This window comes from Chiloscyllium plagiosum, chromosome 17 (genome assembly GCF_004010195.1).
Source record: "Chiloscyllium plagiosum isolate BGI_BamShark_2017 chromosome 17, ASM401019v2, whole genome shotgun sequence".
In the NCBI taxonomy this organism is placed as follows: Eukaryota; Metazoa; Chordata; class Chondrichthyes; order Orectolobiformes; family Hemiscylliidae; genus Chiloscyllium; species Chiloscyllium plagiosum.
The window spans coordinates 28,504,134-28,527,237 of record NC_057726.1 but is presented as its reverse complement, the minus strand read 5'-3'; the positions used below and the strand labels follow the sequence as shown (position 1 = coordinate 28,527,237).

Genomic DNA, 23,104 nt, shown 5'->3' with positions numbered 1-23,104 from the left:
AAAGGTTTGGACACTCTGGAGGCAGGAAACATGTTTCTGCTGATGGGTGAGTGCCGAACCAGAGGGCACAGCTTAAAAATACAGGGTAGGCCATTTATGACAGAGATGAGGAGAAACTTCTTCACCCAGAGAGTGGTGGCTGTGTGGAATGCTCTGCTCCAGAGGGCAGTGGAGGCCCAGTCTCTGGATTCATTTAAGAAAGAGTTGGTTAGAGCTCTCAAGGAGTGTGGAATCAAGGGTTATGGAGATAAGGCAGGAACAGGATACTGATTAAGGATGATCAGCCATGATCATATTGAATGGTGGTGCAGGCTCGAAGGGCAGAATGGCCTACTCCTGCACCTATTGTCTACTGTCTAAATTAGAAGTATAGAGCACGGTTAATCCTGCAATACCATGCCCATTTTCCAAGGTCAGTAAACTTGGCTTTCTGCCATTACGTACTTGCAGTAAATGATTAGATTAGATTAGAGTGTGGAAACAGGCCCTTCGGCCCAACAAGCCCAACAAGTCCACACCGACCCGCCGAAGCAAAACCCACCCATACCCCTACATTTACCCCTTACCAACACTACGGGCAATTTAGTATGGCCAATTCACCTGACCCTGCACATCTTTGGACTGTGGGAGGAAACCGGAGCACCCGGAGGAAACCCACGCAGACACGGGGAGAATGTGCAAACTCCACACAGTCAGTCGCCTGAGGCGGGAATTGAACCCGGGTCTCTGTGCCACCGTGCCGCCCACAGAATCTCAATTTTGTTCTTCTCAGAAAAGTCCAGATTTTTAGCATATAAGCATTTAAACTTGATTCATTTACCTAATCTCAGAGTTATTTATAATCTTAATATACAGGATTATTATAGCTTACCTTGTACAGTGTGTTCACTGGGTCCAAAGAACAAAGGAAGCAGCAACAAATACAGTAAGTAGATCAGAGACAAGGCATTGTATCGGAAGAGACAGGCTGTGAAGAGAAAATTCATAGATTTTAGGTCTTGAACAAACAGTCAAATATAAAAACTGAAAAAAACTGAAGATGTTGGAAATCAGAAACAGAAACAGAAATCACTGAAAAAGCTCAGAAAGTCTGACAGTTCTAAGGAAGGATCACTGGACCCAACACGTTAACCCCGATTTCTCTGCATAGATGCTGCTAGACTTGCTGAGCTTTTCCAGCAATTTCTGTTATTGTTTCTGAAATATTTAAACATGTCAGTTCTGCATGTCACCCAATTTGTTTGGTCTTTGTAATTAAACTATAATGTATGACCACGCTATGTTATTAGGCCTGAATGTAGCAGTCTGCATTATTGCAGGATTGCAAAACCTGAAGGCAGCAATATTGCCTGCCAGTGCAGGTCTCTCCTTCACTGGCCAATAGTGATATCACAAATAAGCATTTACTAAGATTGATTATTTGTTTTCTCTTATAAGCAAGTGGTTAATAAAATAGACTCAGCTATATGGTGGTTATACTTCATTGCCTTCATTATTTGGCCTGCATCAAGACTTTCATAGGATTTCATGTCACCCAATAATTTTATATACAATAATTATCAACCATCCTCAATAATAATCTGACTGGAAACAACTTCATCCAGCAACAGTCACAGAGAAACAATATATAAATGTTAGTTAATTGATGTTACTGGATCCAGAACAGCTATATGAAGGAGTTCAATGTTGCTTTATTGCTCCAATGCAGAGCTCAAAAGCAATAGCCTGTTAGAGGGATAAGGAAAATAAGAAACTCTTAATTGCACTAGATTTAATTTCTGATGCTATTTATGAAAAGAAATGGGAAAAATATAACTACACCTAACTAAACCAAACAAACAGGATATATCAGAAAAGAATGGTTGCTTACTGATACCTTACTGGACCTTTAACGTCCAGAACAAATTAAAATGTTCAAACAATCATAATGGTATTTGAATATGGAATTATTAGTCCAAATGTATAAATTACAAGCTCCTTAAATAAAGCACAACCAGTATACTGCTGTACCAAAGTAAAATCTTCATAAAATTAGCATTTGTATTTTTAAAACCTATTACACAAAACTGATCCGTTTAATTGTTTGCTAAGACCACCAGAAATACTGATAATTTTCTATATGATGCAAAGGTAATTTGAATAGTACAATTTTCAGAGAAAATTCAAAATAAAAAAAAGTATTTTAAATTGAACTGGTTTTCAAAATGATAACAACTTGTATATTAGAGTTGATCTTCTCTGCACCTTCTCTGTCACTCTGTAACATTATATTCTGCATTCTGATCTATTACCCTGATGTACTTACGGAAGTCATGATTTGTTGGTTAGCACACAAAACAATACTTTTTACTGTATCTTGGTACATGTGACAATAATAAATCAAATTAACTTACATTTATGTAGTGCCTTCAACATTGCAAAATGTTTAAAGAACTTCACTGAACCTCTTAACACAATTTTGCATTAGCAATAAGCACTTATATTAACATAGCATCCCAAGCCTCTTCAGAGAACATTATAGTAAGGGAGACAATAGCCCAGTGGTATTATTGCTCGATTATTAATTCAGAGACTCGATAATGATCTGGCTACCTGGGTTTCAATCCCACCATGGTAAATGGTGGAATTTTGATTCAATTACAAATCTAGAATTAATACTCTAGTGATGACCATGGAACTGATGTTGATTGTCAGAAAAACCCATCTGGTTCATTAGCATTCTTCAAGGAAAGAAATCTGCATCTTTACTTGGTCTGACCTACATACGATTCCAGATCCACAGCTACGTGTTTAACTCTTAGCTGCCCAAAAATGTGTGTCCCTCTTGTTGCCAGAGGAAGAGGTGGAGGCTGATATAATTACAACATTTAAAAGCCAACTGGATGATTACATGAATAGCAAGGGTTTAGAGAGACATGGGCCAAATGCTGGCAAATGGGACTCAATTAAATTTAGAATATCTAGTTGGTAGGAATGTTTTGGACCAAAGGGTCTGTTTCTGCACTGTACAAATCTATGGCTTTTACTTCTCTATCTGGTGAAATACTTTTTAAAAATCAACAATGAAAAAATGTTTTAAAGTATCATCTTTTCAGACTTAGCGTGTGAAGTACAATTGGATATTATAATTCTTGATATCCTAGATGCACAGGTGCACAATACTTCTACAGCAGATGGAAAAACACAACCAAATAAACCATCAGTGACATAAATCGTTACACCATTCAATGACATTCCTTAACTTAACAAGATTCATTAACAGCACTTATTAATGCAGTACTACCACAGCCGAGAGCTTAAACAGCAAATAGTAACCTGACAATGTGAGACAGTTATTAAACAAGCAGCCATTTAATAAGATGAGTACTATCTTCATTTTTACAGCATTTAGAGATAAATGCATGTTCTTGGCAATGCAAATATCTGATGGAAGAGAACAAAAGATTGTTCAGGGGTTTCCAGCTTTGCACAAATGTCTTCACTCGGATTATTAGGGGTTCCAGCTCTCCACAAAAAATGTACTGACATTTCTCAAAATTAAGCCGACATGTAGGAAGTCCTACAGGAAATCCCCAGGACCTGATCAGGTGTACCCTGGAACTGTATGGTAAGCTAGAGAAGTGATTTCTGGGCTCTTGGTGAGATATTTGTATTATCGATAGTCACAGGTGAGGTGCCGGAAGACTGGAGGTTGGCTAATGTGGTGCCACTGTTGAAGAAGGGTGGTAAGGACAAGCCAGGGAGCTATAGACCAGTGAGCCTGATGTCGGTGGTGGGCAAGTTGTTGGAGGGAATCCTGAGGGACAGGATGTACATGTATTTGGAAAGGCAAGGACAGATTTGGGATAGTCAACATGGCTTTGTGCGTGGGAAATCATGTCTCACAAACTTGATTAAGTTTTTTGAAGAAGTAACAAAGAAGATTGATGAGGGCAGAGCAGTAGATGTGATCTATATGGACTTCAGTAAGGCGTTCAACAAGGTTCCCCATAGAAGACCGTTTAGCAAGGTTAGATCTCATGGATTACAGGGAGAACTAGCTATTTGGACACAGAACTGACTCAAAGGTAGAAGACAGAGGGTGGTGGTGGAGGGCTGTTTTTCAGACTGGAGGCCTGTGACCAGTGGAGTGCCATAAGGATCGATGCTGGGTCCTTTACTTTTTGTCATTTACATAAATGATTTGGATGTGAGCATAAGAGGTACAGTTAGTAAGTTTGCAGATTACACCAACTTTGGAGGTGTAGTGGACAGCGAAGGAGGTTACCTCCAGAGTACAATGGAATCTTAATCAGTTGATCAATGGGCTGAGGAGTGGCTGATGGAGTTTAATTTAAATAAATGTGAGGTGCTGCATTTTGGAAAGGCAAATCAGAGCAGGACTTACACACTTATTGGAAGGTCCTGGGGGGTGTTGTTGAACAAAGAGACCTTGGAGTGCAGGTTCATAGCTCCTTGAAAATTGAGTCTCAGGTAGATAGGATAGTGAAGAAGGCATCTGCATGCTTGCCTTTATTGGTCAGAGCATTGACTATGGGAGTTGGGAGGTCATGTTGCGGTTGTACAGGACATTGGTTAGGCCACTTTTTGACATATTGCGTACAATTCTGGTCTCCATCCTATTGGAAGGATGTTGTGAAATGTGAAAGAGTTCAGAAAAGATTTACAAGGATGTTACTAGGGTTGCAGGGTTTGAGCTATGGGGAGAAACTGAACAGGCTGGGGCTGTTTTACTTGGAGCATCAGGGGTTTATAGGTGACCTTATAGAAGATTGTAAAATTCCTGCGGTGGGGGAGTCTAGAACTAGAGGTGAAAGGTTTAGGATGAGGGGGAAAAATTTACAAGGGACCTAAGGGACAACGTTTTCATGCAGAGGATGGTGCATGTATGGAATGGGCTTCCAGAGGAAGTGGCGGAGGCTGATACAATTACAACAACATTTAAAAGGCATCTGGATGGGTATATGAATAGGAAGTGTTTAGAAGCAGATGGGCCAAATGCTGGTAAATGGGATTAGATTAAGTTAGGATATCTGATCGGCATGGACGATTTGGACCGAAAGGTCTGTTTCCATGCTGTACATCTCTGTGACTTGTAGTGTTTGTCACCATTTCCCAGTTTTCCATTGAACTAAATTTCCCTTCAATAATATTCCTTAGGAAGCTCTGGTGTGTCTTTAAACATGTTTAATGTTGATAAAGGCAATATTTCTAAGAATCTACTTATTGCTATTTATCTTTTTGGATGAATCACTAATTGAAACACCAAATTAAATAAACATTACCACTAACAGTGTAATTTCTTGAAATTATGCCTCAATTGGAAATGGATTTAACATGTGGATGGAATTAATTTTAGTTGGGAGAGTGGGTTAGAGGAAAGTGTGCACCAAACAAAGAAATGCCTTACTATTCACTCATAGTTTCCACCAAAAGAGGGGAAAAAAGTACATTCTGGAAGCTGTGCTTCCTGATTCATTTTGTCAATTATAGCAGAACGTCTCCTGCAGCCAAAAGGGCAGAGGGGAATTTTCCATCTTCCTGGTTGATATGAAAGACCCTTTAATTCTTGGGTTTTCTTTTCTGCCAGTTTTCTTATTAAAACACATTGATGTGCCTGAATTATGTACAAATATTGAAAGCCACAAATTTCTGAAAACCACTAAAACGCTGCATGATGCATTTAAAGATTGTATTCAAAATAATGTTAGGGTTTTGTATTAATACTCAAAAAATTGTTAGGGTTACACAGTTTTAAAGCATGGAAAGAGGACTTTCGGCCCATTGTGTCTGTGCCAGTTATGAGCACAGAACTTTGCTCATCCTGCTTACCAGCACTATCATCTTGTATGCTATGGCATTTTGAATGATCATCTAAATTCTTAAATATTGAAGTTTCCTACCTCAACCAGTTTTCCAGGCAGTGAGTTCTACATATCTCTCCCCCCCCCCCCCCCCCACCCCCACCATGTGAATCAGATTTCATCAAAAAAGTAATTACAAGTGACCTTCCTGCTGTATAGAAATAATAAAGCATGTCTAGACAACAATGAAGAAGAAGGTTATCTAAGATTACAAAGGGATCTTGATCAATTGGGCCAATGGCCTGAGTAGCAGCAGATGGAGTTTAATTTGGATAAATGCAAGATGTTGCAATCTGATAAAGCAATTGGTAGGGCCCTGGGTAGTGTTGTCAAACAGTGAGATCTAGGGGTTCAGGTACATAGTTCTTTGAAAGTTGTGTCACAGATGGACCAGGGTTGTGAGGAAAGCATTTAGCACACTTGCCTTTATTGCTCAAACCTTCGAGTATAGGAGTTGGGACATTATGTTAAGGTTGTACAGGATGTTTGTGAGGCCACTTTTTGAGTACTATTCACAGTTCTGGTCACCTTCATATTGTAAGGATATTATTAAATTGGAAAGGGTTCAGAAAAGTTTCAGGAATAGAGAGTTTGAGTTAATAAGGGGAGGCTGGGAAGTTTTCCCCAGGAGCATAGGAGGTTGAGGGATGACCTTATAGATGTTTATATAGATAAGGTGAATAGCAAAGGTCTTTTCCACAGGGTGGGAAAGTGCAAAACTTTGAGGCATCTTTTTAAGATGAGGAGAAAGATTTAAAAGGGACCTGAGGGGCAACGTTTTCCATTCAGAGGGTGGTTTGTATGTGGAATACACTGCCAGAGGAAATGGTAGATGTAGGTACAGTTACAACATTTAAAAGATATTTGGATGGGAAAGGTTTAGAGGGATATGGGTCAAATGCAGTCAAATGGGACTAGTTTAGTTTGGGAAACTTGGTTGTCATGAACCAGTTGGAATGAAGGGTCTGTTTCTGTGCAGTTTGACTCTATGACTCTATTTAAAAAATTAAATAAATATAAAGTTAAAATCTAAAAACTATTCAATCTGCCAGATCCAACAGATATCCAACCCTCCAATATTAGTACAAAAATTCTGAATTTATTTTTGTGTAATGCCTTACAGCTAGTATGCAGTATTTCTTTAAGAATCATGTTCACAGTTTAATCACTATGCCATAGCATGCAACCTGATCACAAAGATCTCAGACTACACCTTAGCTGGAGTCAGTTGAAGCATGAGGCACTGGTGGAAACAGGTTACTGCTCGTAACTGAAGGCCCAGACACAGAAGTGCATGTGACTGTAATGGATGTAATACCAAGAGCGTGATGAGGAACTGTAATAAATGTTTGTTGATCTTTTTAATATCAATCACCACGTTTAGTTCACGTGTTATGAAGGAGATTTTTAAAACTGCATTGCTGCATCAGATACAAGTACTCTACTGGTGGCATAGGTTATACCATGGTGACAGATCACAGAGGCAGCATGTAATAGCTTTTGTCCTTAACTACCTATTGGAAAGTAGTAAGCTTGGATCAGATAACGTTTTTTTATTCTGCTCAACTTTACTCTTCTATTGTTATAATTAAGAATCAGAGGACTACACGGTCTCTCTCTCTCTCTCTCTCTCTCTCTCTCGAGTCCCGACTTAAACTTTAAGTGTTTTTAATCATATCTCAATATGGCCAATCATATGCTTTCTCTACATTAGACTCAAAAGATCCCATCAACCAAGTTTCTTTCACAGACACAAGATTACTGCTTTGTTAAAAATCAAAACTTCTTCAAAACCAGCGCGAACACACAGTTTGTAGTATGAAAATATAAATGTTTATCACTCAACATAATCCAAATCCAAAACCTTGCACACAAACTCTTGCATCAGATAAAGAGAAAAAACGGATTTCTCTCTGTAAAAGACATACTTCTGGCTCTTGAGGGGTATAAGAGGATAATATTTGAGACACTCAGGTGGTTGTTGGTTTGATGTTCTGGCACACAAAGAAACTTCTCACCAAACACAGGCAGATGCCTCTGGGATCTTAACAGATGTAGCTTGCTTGGTAATCACAGTATTGAGAATTCGTCCAGACTGGCTCAAACTCATGGTGACAAGAAGAAGCCACAAGAGGTATTTCAGAAACAGGAAAGCTGGCAGGCAAGTCTTTTCCTTCCCCAAATTAGCCCCCAATTGAAGGATTCATGTCTAAATAGTTTGATGGCGATTAATAATATCTACAAATTTATGACTCTGCCCATCAGTTCATCCATTGCAGTGGATTTGCTGAGGTTTGTGCTTCATAACTTGTACGTTTTACTGTTTTAGATACCCCCAGAGATAATCGCTTATCAAGGATTGATTATAATTCATTGTCATAATATATAAAGTTCAAAACTTTTGTTTTGCTCCGTTCAAGACAAGAATCAAAAGTTACCTTTGATAATTACGGTGTTCAGAAAGTACTCCACTCCCTTACACACACTGGGCTTGATTCCAACATCTTTAGGAGTTCATGCAATTAGTTTAAAATACCAGAAAAATATATTATAAGTATTAACTCAAGTGTACTGTGGATCCACAACAGATTAGTCAAGACTACAATCCCAACAAATAAAAAGGTCCAAGCAAAACAGAGATTTTAATTTATTTTATCTATTATTTTCAACTTTGTAACTTAAACACATTAAATACAGTTAACTCAGGTGGCTGGTCTGTGATGCGGACAGTGTGGATTCAATCCCCACACTGGCTGAAATTACCATGCAAGACTCTCCTTCGCAAACTCTCCCCTCACTGAGGCGTAATGGTCCTCACTACCAGTATTCATACTAAAGAGAAAGCAGCCCTATGGTCCTCTTAGGCAACAGTGGCTTTACCTTTACAAAGATCCACAAAGATCTGGGCCCATATATTTAATCCAAATTGTTCAAAGACAGGTCTTCATAAGTGAACTGTGTAAAAAGCAACAGAAAAATCTAATTTCCAAATCTAATTATTTTAATAATGTTTATGATCAATATTACTAACTGCTGTCCAGGTATATGAATGGTTCACAAAGTTCTCCCATTATCAAGAAAACTAAATGAGTGGGACACTTTCAAATTCAACCAGAAATCTATTAATAATAATTTGAATAATCCTATTGATTATTCAATTGAGAGACATCATGCCTGCAGTTTGAGTAAATAAACTGTGCCGTACTGAGCAATAACTTGTGACACATTTCTGACAACACACACCACCATATGAACTGAATTTCAAAACGCTGGCTAGCATTTTTATTCTTCTGGCTAGCCCAAGTGCTGGTAAAGAACCACTCTATTCATGTGACCTTCTGCTTCATTCAAAAAAGGACATCCTCACATCCTGCTGACAACCTGAGTTGGAATAAGAGAGAATTATGCAAATAAGACCACTCCTTTTTGTGCAGTTTCGATAGGCTTTTATTTCAAAAAAATAAGTTTGTAGAAGAAAAGACCATACTCCAGTTGTTAAAAATTGCCAGTGGCTGCTCATGAACTGTACTTTTTGGAACTTAAAACGTAGTAAAATTAATCTAATCTAATCTAATCTCAAAAGGAAACACAGGTAATATGCTCCAAAAGGAATAATCTAAATCAGTTTGGACTGCTGAAGCTTACAAATTGTTTTGTCTGTATACGATGTACACTTAGAACCGAAGAAATGTAACCACTCTTATTTCTAAAGTATATTGTAACCTTTCAGTACTTTGAGACAACGGTAAGGAAATATGATGAACTATAGGTAGTTTTTCTATAATGCCATAGTTGTGTCCCAGTAAAGCCTCACTTAATAGAAATAATGGAGCCCATGGGAAAAATGGGGTTAAGGGGCTGACCAGCAAAAAATATCACACACAATCGCTCAAAAAATCACCCAGAAGTCTAACACAAGCATAGCACAGTCTGAATGAAAGTACAACTCATATTTAATCGATGAGACAAAAGTAAATTCAACACAGTACATTTTTAAAAATATTGTTAATGCAGCGACAGAGGGTCATCTTGGTGCATAAGGAAGACTCTCTCATTCCTGTTGAGTGAGCTATAACACACATTCTCTCCTTATGCTCAAAACACTTCATAATATCTAGCTTCTCTTCCAGTGCTATAGCTTTTCTTTTACGTTCACCACCCACAACTTAATCACCAGGACGCTTCTTGCTAACATCCATTTTTTCAAAAGGGATAATCTAGGAGTAGTGTACCTTTCAGAGCAAGCTACTCAATGTATTTCTCTCTGAACGTTGCTCTCTGTACAGTACCTCTCAGAGAAAGCTGCTCTGTCAACAGCTGACACCAGCGCTTGCACAGAATGGTGCAGACATCGCCGCATGTGCAGAACAAAGCATGCGAAACGGTCACGCTTGAATCGCACTATTGCGAACAGAGGTAAGCATTCTCAAAAATACCATTCCTTAATTCCTCAGCGACGTTAAAAGCAAATCACGCTGCCTGTATTTCAACAACAGGCAAGGCTTCTTAAAGTTGAAACTGTAGTTTTGGTTTTATTGACCAGTGCAAGAAGTACGCATTGAAAACTTCAACCATCAATTTCTATGAGGAATAAAATTATCTTGGGGAATTTGTTGGTAATGATTAGACTGTTTATTAACACCACTCTGAAAACTATAAGTTGGAGTTAGAGCAACGCTGTATGTTACAGCAAACAAGAAAAATGGCAAAGGAAATTCAGTTGATTTCCTCAGCAAAGCAAAGATAATTGTTTTACAGAATATAAATGAAATGAATATCTACAAGAACTCTATCTGCTGTGTCTGCAGCAAACAAAACTCAGGCATAACTGAAGCTACATTAAATTATCCCAATGAAAACAAGATGATTGCTCCAGCAAAATACACAGCTCATGGAAGACAGTTATATCCAAATGTCTGTAAATAGCAATGTTATGCGTGTTGCAGGAAATTATCATCACTTAGCTGAGAACAGAGATGTTGGCATATGTCACACATAATTATGAGAACTTTCTGCATGTTCTACATTACTAGGCCAAGATCACAAATTATTTCATTTAAAATGTGTCACACAGTACAAATATTTTGAAGAAATTCTCATTTTCAACAAGATCCTGTCAAGAAGAATGGCAGCATGTTGGGGAGGCAGTGGTAGGTAAATAATATTCTTATGGTAAAAATAATTTAGCAATGATAAAATATAATGATCCTGTAATTATTTGTGTAGATAGCTGTTCAGAGTTTTTTAAAGAAAAAAACACTTTGATGCAATTTGAAGTAGAAATCGTACCTGTAAGAAGATGTCAGTGTGCTTGTATTTCTTCTGAATAGCCATTCCTGAACCTCCGTTTCCTTTTACCCCACTCCTGTGCATCCAAGTAAACAAGATTTACTGGGGATCAGGAGAATAAAAATCTGATTGATTATGTTCCTTTATTTAAAAAGGAACATCATACCATGTCATACAGAATATATTACTCTGCTGTCTGGTGGTGGTGATGATGGTGGGGGTCGGGGGGGGGGGGGCATTTTTTATAAGCGCTAAATCTAATCCCTAAATCTAATCCCTAATATATTGAGACTTCATCTAATGCTTCAGATGCCAGGCCACAATTCTGGTCTTTCCTCACCTTTTGTTTAAAGACATGCTCATATAGGTTGATACAGAAAACAAACTTAATCCATAATGCTCTTACACTTTGTTGACAAGATTTTAAATAAGCTCAACATGGAAGAATAAAATGTTGAGATGAGTTCTGAGGTAGTTCTTGCTTCATAGAATTTAACTCCTAAACAGCAGGCAAATTAATGTGTACAATTGTTTTGATTCACCTCCAAGGCAAAGTCAAGTGACGTAATTACACAAAATTGTCAATGAATTCAAAAATTTGAAAATGTGAAAACTGGGGAGGGCTGTGTTATCAATAGGAGAAAGGACTTCACAAACTAAGCAATTGTTTTTGGAAGCAGGATGTACAAGTATTTTTCAAAAAGAACAGTTGTTTAATAAGCCAACAAGGAAATACTGCCAAGTTAAAGAATTAAAAAATGCATATAGGCACAAGACAGTAACTCAAGAGCAGAAGTAATATGGCGGGGCCGTGGTCAATAGCATCATTTTTTTCATTGGTTACCTAACTTCATTCAAGTTCAGTTTCTTTTTATAAAGGCGAAATACATCACCTAATGAGGAACCAGATTTTAATGAGCAAACTTTACAAATGTAGTTAGTCATTCTGTTTATTTCAGTCCTAAAATGACAGAATTCCAGGACAACTCTGCCTTCCTAGCCAGCAGTGCATTGTAGTATCTCTCACATTGACATCACAGATGTGTGTGTTCCTTTGGTTCACAACATCTCGGAGTCACATACTCAAAGGCCCATCACTATAAACTGGCTGGGTTGGTGAAGGATGGTTGCCAGAAAGTACATTTAAAATTACACACTGACAATTTTTCTCTTCTTGAGAAGAAATAAACCAATCCTTTCCTACATGAAATTTATTTTGAAAGGAGGTAAAGCAGACTGTGATAAATTTATTAATGGGATGGTAATCCCTTCCTCCATTAAAAAGATAGAATTATCTCAGTTATAAAATGTACCAGTCACCATAAACAGCCATCAATCAGACAGAAAAACTAATACAATATAGCCTCAAGAAGCAAAATTGAAAAAGATGATTCAAACACCAAGCGGAACTCAAGTCATGTCAAACTCATTTGTAATAATTGAAATTTGCATTGTTTGAAGTCAAAAGGAGTGGATTTTTGACACAAGATAGTACATTTACAGAAAAGGAACAAAATATTCCTTTTCTTGAGTCTCATCATAAAACCTTTATAGAAACACTATATGCAATTTCATAATAAGTAGCACAATTCAAATATACAAAATATTTAAATCGTTGTTCTCTTCTTGTAAATGAATGCCTTCAAGTCAAGACAATTATTTAACTCAAGTCTTTACAGATTTACGGAAAATGTCAAGTGTCTCAATTTCAATAATTAACCCAAGCTCTGAGACCAGATGCAGAACCGAATGCCTTTTGAGCTGGGAGCAGCACAGATTCTTGAACAGTATACCCTGAGTTTCAACACGAAGGTGAACACAACTGCGATCACCTAGTTTTGAATGCCACAAAACAGGTAAATGCATTAGAATACAATTGAGAAGGGAGTACTGACAGAGTGTTTCTTCTATAACCTTCTAGGCAAGGCATAATGGAATGAGAAAAAGCCTGTAAGACTGCTCTTGAAACAGCATCAGCTGGGTTGCTATCCCTCCAACAACTGAATACAGCACAAGCTTAATTTAAAAGGCAGTCAGACCACAAAGATTCCAGGAATGTTTAAGGCATACTCTTCAAATCCAACCTAAAAGATTACCTGAGCTGGATTCCTCACAATATTATCTTCTACCACAGTTCAGATTCCCATCCCTGTGGCTTCAGCAAATTAATAAGTATTCTAGGTATTCTGTGGCAAGTAACTCAACCCTCTCACTCTCCATAGCTTTTCCAACATGTACAAGGCAAAACTTAACACTGTGATGGAATATTCTCCACTTAACAGAAGATGTGCAGTTTCAACAACACTCAGGAAGCTGGATACTATCCAGGACAGCCCCTTGACGAGACCCTATCTATTGCCTTAAATATATACTTCTTCCACCACCACCAGATATGATGGTGGCTTTTACCATCTACAAGATAACTGCAACCAATCACCATGCATGCTTCTTCCAAATCACCTCCTAAATGGAGAAACTTTACAACTGAGAAAATGGTGCCTCTGCCAAGAAATACCATGTAAAGGCATTCCTGAAGAATGGCTTATGCCCAAAACGTTGATTCTCCTGCTCCTCGGATGCTGCCTGGCCTGCTGGGTTTTTCCAGCACCACATTTTTCAACATCATGTAAAGGGCCTATCTCTCAATACTGTTGAGGAATGTGAGCAACTAGCTATTGCTGAGTTTCACTTTCTGATCAAAATAAAATTTAGATCAAATTATATCCTTGAAAACCTTTAGTTATCCCCTGCAAAAACAGAATTTGGTGTAAATTATCAGAGAACAAATTCTAATAAACAAACAGGTTCTTTATTAGATTCCAGTGTCAAATCAACCACATCAGATTATTCCACAAGCTCAAAATATTCATTTTTTTCTGGTTACCTACTTATTATTGGGGTGGTGATCACATGGAATGTTCAGTAAGATCATGATAATGCTAAAACAAAACTATATTTAACATGTGACTATTCATGGTACTCATGACATTCATTTGTGCTTTGAATGCTGGTGGTTTGCACATAAGACCACCAAACTTAGGATAATGCATTTTGTACCAAAGGATGTCAATCCTAATACAAGCTAGATAAGCAGGAAGCTGGGAGAACACAGTAAGCCAAGCAGCATCAGGTGGTGAAGAAGTTAATGTTTCAGTTGTAAACCTGAAGAAGAGTTACATCTGAAATATCGACTTCTCCACCTCCTGATGCTGCCTGGCTTGCTGTGTTCTTCATGCCTCCTGCTTGTCTATCTTGGATTCCAGCATCTGCAGTTTTTTTTTATCTCAGTCCTAATACAAGCAGCAACCTTGACATAAGGGTAGTGCATGCTCAATAAAACAAAACTAAATCTCATTCTTCCCAAGTGACTTCATTCCAGAGACAATATCGAGCCTCATTTTAAAATGTTGAGGGATAATCCTAAGCCCTTTTGGACGCTTTAGAAACTTATTTTCATAATGTTGTGACAATGTAACATTCAATATATTTTTTTTTAAATTACTCATATGCGCAGAACTGATCAACAAATTCAGATTCTGAACCAGATATTAGAGAATCCCTGCAGTGTGGAAGCAGGCCATTCAGCCCATTGAGTCAATGCCAAACCTCCGACCAGCATCCCACCCAGACCCAGCCTCTATCTATTGCTGTAACCCTGCATTTCCCATGGCTAATCCACCTAGCCTGCACATCCCTGGACACTATGGACAATTTAGCACCTGCACATCTTGGACTATAAGAGGAAAACAGTGAGGTGGAGAGAACCCAGAGAAAACTTACATGGAAACAGGGATAACATGCAAACTCCACACAGGCAGTCGCTCGAGGCTGGAATCAAACCTAGTTCCCTGGCACTGTGAGGCAGTAATGCTAACCACTGAGCTATCGTGTCACCCTGATAAACTAAACTAACTAAAAAGTCAAGCTGAAAAAATACCATTTAACATAAATACATCAAAAATACTTTGAAATATAAACATTTCGCTGAAATAAAAGGGAAAACTTGAGAGAAAATGTAGAAAGGCACAAAGCCCGGTTAGGCATTGAATGTCTTTGTTAGAGTAAACATTACACAGAAAAAAATCCCAAAGATTTGGTACAATAGTTCTCCTAATTGTGTTTTTTTGTTCAAAAAGCTACACACGCTTTCCTCCTGCTTGGTCCAATTCCAGTACAGATTTACAGGTCAAGGCTAAAACAGCAATGTTCCAGAATTCCCCAATGTGATATGCCAAACAGAGTCTGGTGCAGAAGAAAAATAAATCTGTTTTGAGATTCAAGAATCCACTCTGCACAGAAGGATGTAAATCATTATTGATAACAATTAGGAGCATTGGAACCATAGTATAGTGCATGTTATAGTATGTGAAAACTAATTGTTTGAAAACTGCTTACAACTTTGATTATTTCAACAAGAGTAACCATAATTAGAAGTGATCGGAGAAAACAAACTTGTGAAGATGAACAAAGCACTACATAATTTACATAGAATTTCTTATTGAATTACAAATGCTTGTTAATATAATTATGATAGATTTCAATGCTTAAATGTATAAATATGCTGCAATAATGGTACAAATTCATATTCAATCAATAGATAAACAGGAATTGCAGCACCTGTCAAATATACCTGTTTGAGAATGAAGAAGACATCTATTCACAGAGTTTCTGATTATCTCCTTTGAATATATTTATGTTTCCTGAAATAAGAAAACTTACTGGGATGATGGTTGGAACATCTTTTTGAAAACTAAGTGTGGAGTCAGCCCTAAAAGAAGGCACTTCTTCTAGAGTGCAGGTCAGGTTTCCTCACACAATCACATTCTTCTTAGCTCATTGCATATACATGCACTGGTTAAACATCACATTTCATGGACAGGCAGTTTTGTTCTTCAGCCTTGCTAGGACTTCTGCGATTCATACTTAAAAGGCACCCGTACAGCATTTCACTCTCTGCAACCCAGGAGCATCAGTCAACCTCTGCTCAGCAACCCCACCAACCCCTGGAGAGGTCAGAGAGTAGGCACAAAGTGGCATCATGCTTTAGCGATGTCTCCTTAGAGATGGTCCTGAAAATTGCTCAGGAGAGAAGGGAGTTCTTTTTCTCTAGGAATGGCAACAGGAGGCCTACCTGGCTGACACAGACAGCCTGGCCAGAGGTAGCTGCAGGAGTCAGAGCCCATGAACAGCTCAAGGGAAGTGGATTTCAGTGCCACAAGAGAATGGGTGATGGGGCTGCACTAAACCAGGATGAGTACCTTTGTCTACTCAATGCTCCATGTCCCAATCAGTGAGGATTAGCATTATCATGTTGTCACCGTAAAGGAATGGCACACACTCGATTTGGTGCCAGGCATCTCTATTAGATATTACTATCTGCCACTTCATTGCAACTCCTAACATAGCACTACATGCACCACAGTGGGGCTGCTGTTTGCACTTCAGCCAAGGTTCACACTTAAAACGTCAAAGGAGCTACAACATTCAGCAGCTCAGGCATCATTATTTCATTAACCTTCGTCCACCATTACGAAAAACATACATCTGAAAGGCTCGCTTGTGACAATGACACAACCATAAACAATGGCTTTGGGATGAACACATCAAATATCTCAGGCACACACAGATGGAATGTTCTGCTGACTTTCATCACTTGTAGCTGTTTTATGATATTGAATCATATGTCACTCAGAACACTTTAACACCACCTATCCCCATACCAGATTTTTCTCCCCCCACCTCCAACACACATACACACACACACACACACAAACTGCAGCTCTGAGACATTGACATCTCAATCTTTATCTATCAATGTAGGCAAAGAGCTCACATACTCATTTAAATGTCTTTGAACATGCACAATCAATGTGAATGTGTTCACAAAGAGCAGGGGTGTAACAGAAAGCTGCTGATTCCTTTGAGAAGGCGAATGAGCTAATAGAATGTGGCTGTGCTTAACCGGAGATAGAATATTTACAGCCATTTACTAATAAAGCCCCCAAACTGCTACTGCCTGCTGCACACCAATGTCTTAATGAAACTTTGGGAAAATGTGGCAACTGAGACAATAATGATAAATCTTCATGTTTTTCTCTGCAGCCTCTGGACACCACTCCCAAACCAGGTGATGTGCATAAAAAACCCAGGCCATTGGCCCCTATTCCCTCCACACACATGAACCACACCAACCACATGAGCCACATGAGCCACATCTCTGAGTAGGAAGAGGCTGTAAGGTGAAGGCCTTCCTCCCCACCTTCCACTAATACAGGAACATGCTTCTTGGTTACAAGTCAATCTGGAGTAGGCTCAGGGGGGAACCGCACTGACAATGGCCCATAGTTGGAGGAGGAAGAAAGGGCCAAAGTCTCCTGGAGAATAGGTCCTTGTTGATCCTAATAAAAATGTTGAGACTTTAGACTCAGCCAATAGTGAGATGTTTGCAGCCAAGCAGGGAAACATCTAGGAGAGCTGCTAGAGGGCATGCACAAACTGGAGCAAAGGATAAAGAAATCTGCTCAAGTTGTCTCGGAGGTTGTGGCTTAGGTATGAGTGCGCATGGCTACCTCCATGGAATTGGTAGCAGTCGGCATGGAGAGAGAGAGGTCCAATCTAACAAACAGTAGCTGCCAGTGAAGAGTGGGAGCTTCACACCATTGCCCACATCATGAATACATTCATTCATTGGCTAGGTGAGCAGGGGCCAAGGGACCTGGATCTCCCTCCAGGTGCTCCACTCCTCAAAATGTGAAGAGTCATTATATACTGAGGAGGAGGAAGAGGAGGAAGAGGAGGAAGAGGTTTGTTTCCATGCTGTATGACTTTATAACTAAATAAACAGCAGCTTTGAAGAATACAAGGTGGAATAGATAGATGGGTAAGGTAAAAAGCAAACATGCAGACATCCAGAGATCATCATCTTCAGACAGTCCAGAAGTACCCTCCATTACAACCCTATCAGATTAGGCTGATAATCATTGGCTAGGTGAGCAGGGGCCAAGGGACCTGGATCTCCCTCCAGGTGCCCCACTCCTCAAAATGTGAAGAGTCATTATATACTGAGGAGGAGGAAGAGGAGGGACATGCAGACATCCAGAGATCATCATCTTCAGACAGTCCAGAAGTACCCTCCATTACAACCCTATCAGATTAGGCTGATAAAGAAATATAATGGATAAATATTCCAATGTTCATCTTTCCCTTTTGTATCTTCTTGAGTAGCTTTGATGATACTTTTCCTCCAGTTTTCTCCAGTCTGTAGCCCCTACTAGTTTGCTTGAAAAGTTATTACTTCAGCCTCTGAAATCAACATGGACCACTACAAACCACTCTCCTCCATACAATCACAAATTCAGCCAATGGCCTAATTTCAAGAGCACAGAACAAAATAGATCCAAACTTGGTCCGACACCATCAGCGTTCAAAGCTTTCTCCACCAGATTGCCAAACAGGAAAATGTAAAGACCATTCAATGTGTTATTGTACTGCTAGCCATAGCTAATTAAAAAACAAGGTGAAATGTTTGGCAGCCACAATTCATGCAAATACAAAGCAACATTAGGAAAATAAATGTTTGAACAGCTGGATTAGCCATTATAAGTTATTTTTTTTTTCTCATACCCAGCATAACATCCAAATTGTCCTTTCCTGGAACTAATTCGAGGCAGCAACACTCATTCCTGGTATTGAAATAAGTAAAATTTATGCCATGGAGATTATGCATTTTAAATGATTCACTTCCTTAGGAACAAAAAAAAACTTGCTAGTGCATTTATCTAATTAAAATATAATGTAAATAGCAGTAAAATGAATGCTATTTCATGCTAAATTTATTGTTAACATAGACCAATTACATGAGGTCAGATTGCTGACATTGATGATGCAAATACAGTTACAAAATCTAAATGATATTTGGACAGGAACATGGTTAGGAAAGGTTAAGAGGGATATAGGCCATATGCAGGCAAATTGGACTAGTTTAGTTTGGAAAACTAGGTCAGTCTGAACAAGGTGGACCAAGAGGTTTGTTTCCATGCTGTATGACTTTATAACTAAATAAACAGCAGCTTTGAAGAATACAAGGTGGAATAGATAGATTAGATTAGATTAGATTTTTAGATTTAGATTAGATTACAGTGTGGAAACAGGCCCTTCGGCCCAACAAGTCCACACCGACCCGCCGAAGCGAAACCCACCCATACCCCTACATTTACCCCTTACCTAACACTACGGGCAATTTAGCATGGCCAATTCACCTGACCCTGCACATCTTTTTTGGACTGTGGGAGGAAACCGGAGCACCCGGAGGAAACCCACGCAGACACGGGGAGAACGTGCAAACTCCACACAGTCAGTCGCCTGAGGCGGGAATTGAACCCGGGTCTCAGGCGCTGTGAGGCAGCAGTGCTAACCACTGTGCCACCGTGCCGCCCACAAGATGGGTAAGGTAAAAAGCAAACATGTTGCAAATTAGAGTCAAAATTAGAGTGATGATTCCTGGTGAAGGGCTTTTGCCCAAAACGTCGATATTCCTGCTCCTCGGATGCTGCCTGACTTGCCTTTCCAGCACCATTCTAATCTAGACTCTGATTGCCAGCATCTGCAGTACCCACTTCTGCCTATGTTGCAAATTAGCACTGTCCAAGTTTTGATTGATAAAAACTTGGGAACGTTGCAACTGGTGTAGAAAATTATATAATGGACAATGTGAAACAATCAGATATTTACATGATATCAGATCATAACCCCAAATTATTTATAGGCATATTAAACTTTAAACTAGGTGTGCATTTTTTAAAAAATGGCTGTAGGCAATATTGGCTGATAATTTCATTGTTCATCCCAGAAGAATGATAGTGTTCCCTCTGTTTCTACTCCATTAACCTCTGGATTCAAAAGATTGTCCTCTGCCATTTCTACAGTAGATGTCACCATCAAACATACTCCCATTGTCAGCATTCAACAGGGATCATTCCCTCTGCAACACCCTGGGTTCACTCCTCCAATACTCGGAATATTTCCTCACAGTCCACTGCATCTTCCCAAGTGATTGTAGCTTGTATAATATTTGCCCTCTTACCTCCAACCTCCTTCACTGTCCAAGGCCCCAAACATTCCTTCCAGATGAAATAGTGGTTTGCCTGTACTCCTTTCAATCTAATCCACTGTATTCACCGCTCACAATGCAGTCTCTTCTACAACAGAAACACCAAAAGTAGATGGATGACTGCTTTGCGGACACCTTCATTCTGTCCATATGAATGACCCCAACCTTCTAGTCACTTGCTGTTGAGATATACCATGTTGCTCATGTGCTAAACCCGCTGCAGTGCTCCAGTGAAATGTAACAGAAGCTGAAGGAACAGCATCTCAAGCATTTAGACACTTTACAGCTTTCAGGATTCAACAGTTCAACAATTTCAAAGAATGAACATCCTGCAACCCACCCACACCCCTTCCAACCATGTGTTGGTTGCATGTTTGCACACCCATTATCTCCCCTACTATCATTAGTATTCCCTTTGCGTTTGGCACCCTCAGTATCAAACCTATTTACTCCTCCTCGCACTTTGTCAACATAATTTCAAAGCCAACTTCAGTTCTGAAGGAATTCACCAGGACCTCATTAAAACAGAAAAACATCTATTTTATAGTGCCTTTCACATCTCCAACTCAGAATGAATTTATTTTTAAATTGAATGTCTGGTATTTGGGGTACTAATATGGAAGCCAATTTACAAACAGCAGGTTATGAGTCAAAAGGGGTAGCACTGGAAAAGCACAGCAGGTCAGGCAGCATCCGAGGAGCAGGAGAATAGCTACTCTTTGACTATGTTAGTTGATGAATGTTGATCACAACTTTGGAAAATTACATTACCTTCCTTTGCAATGGCGTTATTAGACATTATGTGGACCTAAGTGAAAACGGTATCTCTGACCATACAGCATTCTTTTATGTCGAGAGTGTGGTGCTGGAAAAGCACAACAGGTCAGGCAGCATCTGAGGAGTAGGAGAATTGACATTTTGGGCATAAGCCCTTCATCAGGAATGAGGCTTGTGGGTCAGGGCTGAGAGATAAATTGGAGGGGGGTGCTGTTTGGGGGAAGGTAGCTGAGAAAATGATAGGTGGATGAAGGTGAGGGAAAAGGTGATAGGTCAGAGGGGGGAGTGATGGACAGGTCCGGAGGGCAATGCCGAATTGGAGGCTTGGCACTCAGATAATGTGGGGAGAAGGGATTGAGGAAACTGTTGAAATCCACGTTGCCGAGTTCCAAGGCGGAATATGAGGCATTCCTCCCCCAGGCGTTGGGTGGTAACAGTTTGGCAGTGGAGGAGGTCCAGGACCTGCATGTCCTTGATGGAGTTGGAGGGAAAATTGAAGTGTTCAGCCATGGGGCGGTGGAGTTGGTGGGTGCGGGTGTCCCAGAGATGTTCTCTGAAACGATCCGCAACAAGGCGTCCTGTCTCCCGATGTAGCAGAGATCACACCGGATGCAACGGATGCAGTAGATGACATTGGTCGAGGTACAGGCAAACTTCTGATGGATGTGGAAGGATCCTGTGGGGACTTGGACAGAGGTGAGGGGAGTGGTGTGGGCGCAGGTATACTTCATGTGGTGGCAGGGAAAGGTGCCAAGAGTCAGATGTGGGCTGGTGGGGGTGTGGATCTGACGAGGGAGTTGCGAAGGGAACAGTCTTTTCGGAACGCTGATAGGGGTGGGGAGAGTAATGTATCTCTGGTCGCGAGGTCTGTTTGGAGGTGGTGGAAGTGGCGGAGCATGATGCAATGTATGCGGAGGTTGGTAGGGTTGAAGGTGAGGACTCGGATGGTGGGGGGTTCTGTACTTGATGTAATGGGAGGGGTGGAGTTCAAGGGGTGTGGTGTGTGAATTGGAGAAGATAAGCTGGAGGGCATCGTCAACCACCTGGGAAGGGAAGTTGCAATTGTGGAAAAAGGACAGCGGGTCAGGCAGCATCTGAAGAGAAGAAGAGCTACTCTTTGACTGTTAGTTGTTGAATGTTGATCAGAGCTTTGGAAAATTACTTTACCTTTCTTTTCAATGGTGCTATTAGACATTATGCTAATAATGAAGCAATGAAATAATAATCTAAGTGGAAAGGTATCTCTGACCATACAGCATCCTCCCCACGCCTATCAGCGTTCCAAAAAGACCATTCCCTCAGTGACTCCCTCGTCAGGTCCACACACACACCCCCACCAGCCCACACCCCACTCCTGGCACCTTTCCCTGCCACCGCAGGAAGTGCAAAACCTACGTCCATACCACTCCCCTCACCTGTCGAAGGCCCCAAGAGATCCTTCCACATCCATCAGAAATTTACCTGTGTCTCTACCAATGCCATCCACTGCATCCGATGTGGTCTCCTCTACATCGGGGAGACAGGGTGCCTTCTTGCGGATCGTTTCAGAGAACATCTCTGGGACACCCACACCCACCAACCCAATTGCCCCGTGGCTGAACACCAACTCCCCCTCTCACTCTATCAAGGACATGCAGGTCCTGGTTGTCCTCCACCGCCAAACCGTTCCATCCAACACCTGGAGGAGGAACGCCTCAATCCACCTTAGGACACTGCAACCACACGGGATCAATGTGGATTTCAACAGCTTCCTCATTTCCCCTCCCCCCACATTATCCCGTCCCAAGCCTCCAACTCAGCACCGCACTCCGGACCTGTCCATCACTTCCCCCCCCCCACCCTCTGAATTATCACTTTCTCCCTCACCTTCATCCACCTATCACTTTCTCAACTACCTTCCCCCAAACCCCACCCCCGTCCTCCCATTTATCTCTCAGCTCTGACCCACAAGCCTCATTCCTGATGAAGGGCTTATGCCCGAAATGTCGATTCTCCTGCTGCCTGAACTGCTGTGCTTTTCCAGCACTACCACTCTCGACTCTGATCTCCAGCAGCTACAGTCCTC

General features: G+C 40.3%; 1 protein-coding gene across 1 annotated transcript in view; it reads right to left on the bottom strand.

Annotated features, from left to right (window-relative positions):
- Nucleotides 1-22,234, bottom strand: part of piezo1 (piezo-type mechanosensitive ion channel component 1) — a 263,867-nt gene extending 241,633 nt beyond the window's left edge. Inside the window, exons 1-3 of the mRNA XM_043707516.1 lie at nt 22,202-22,234; nt 20,236-20,320; nt 872-967 (exon numbers count right to left, since the gene is read on the bottom strand). Coding sequence (XP_043563451.1) covers nt 872-967; nt 20,236-20,320; nt 22,202-22,234 — 214 coding nt within the window. The remainder of the gene's footprint in view (nt 1-871; nt 968-20,235; nt 20,321-22,201) is intronic.
- Between the last annotated feature and the right edge of the window lie 870 nt (nt 22,235-23,104).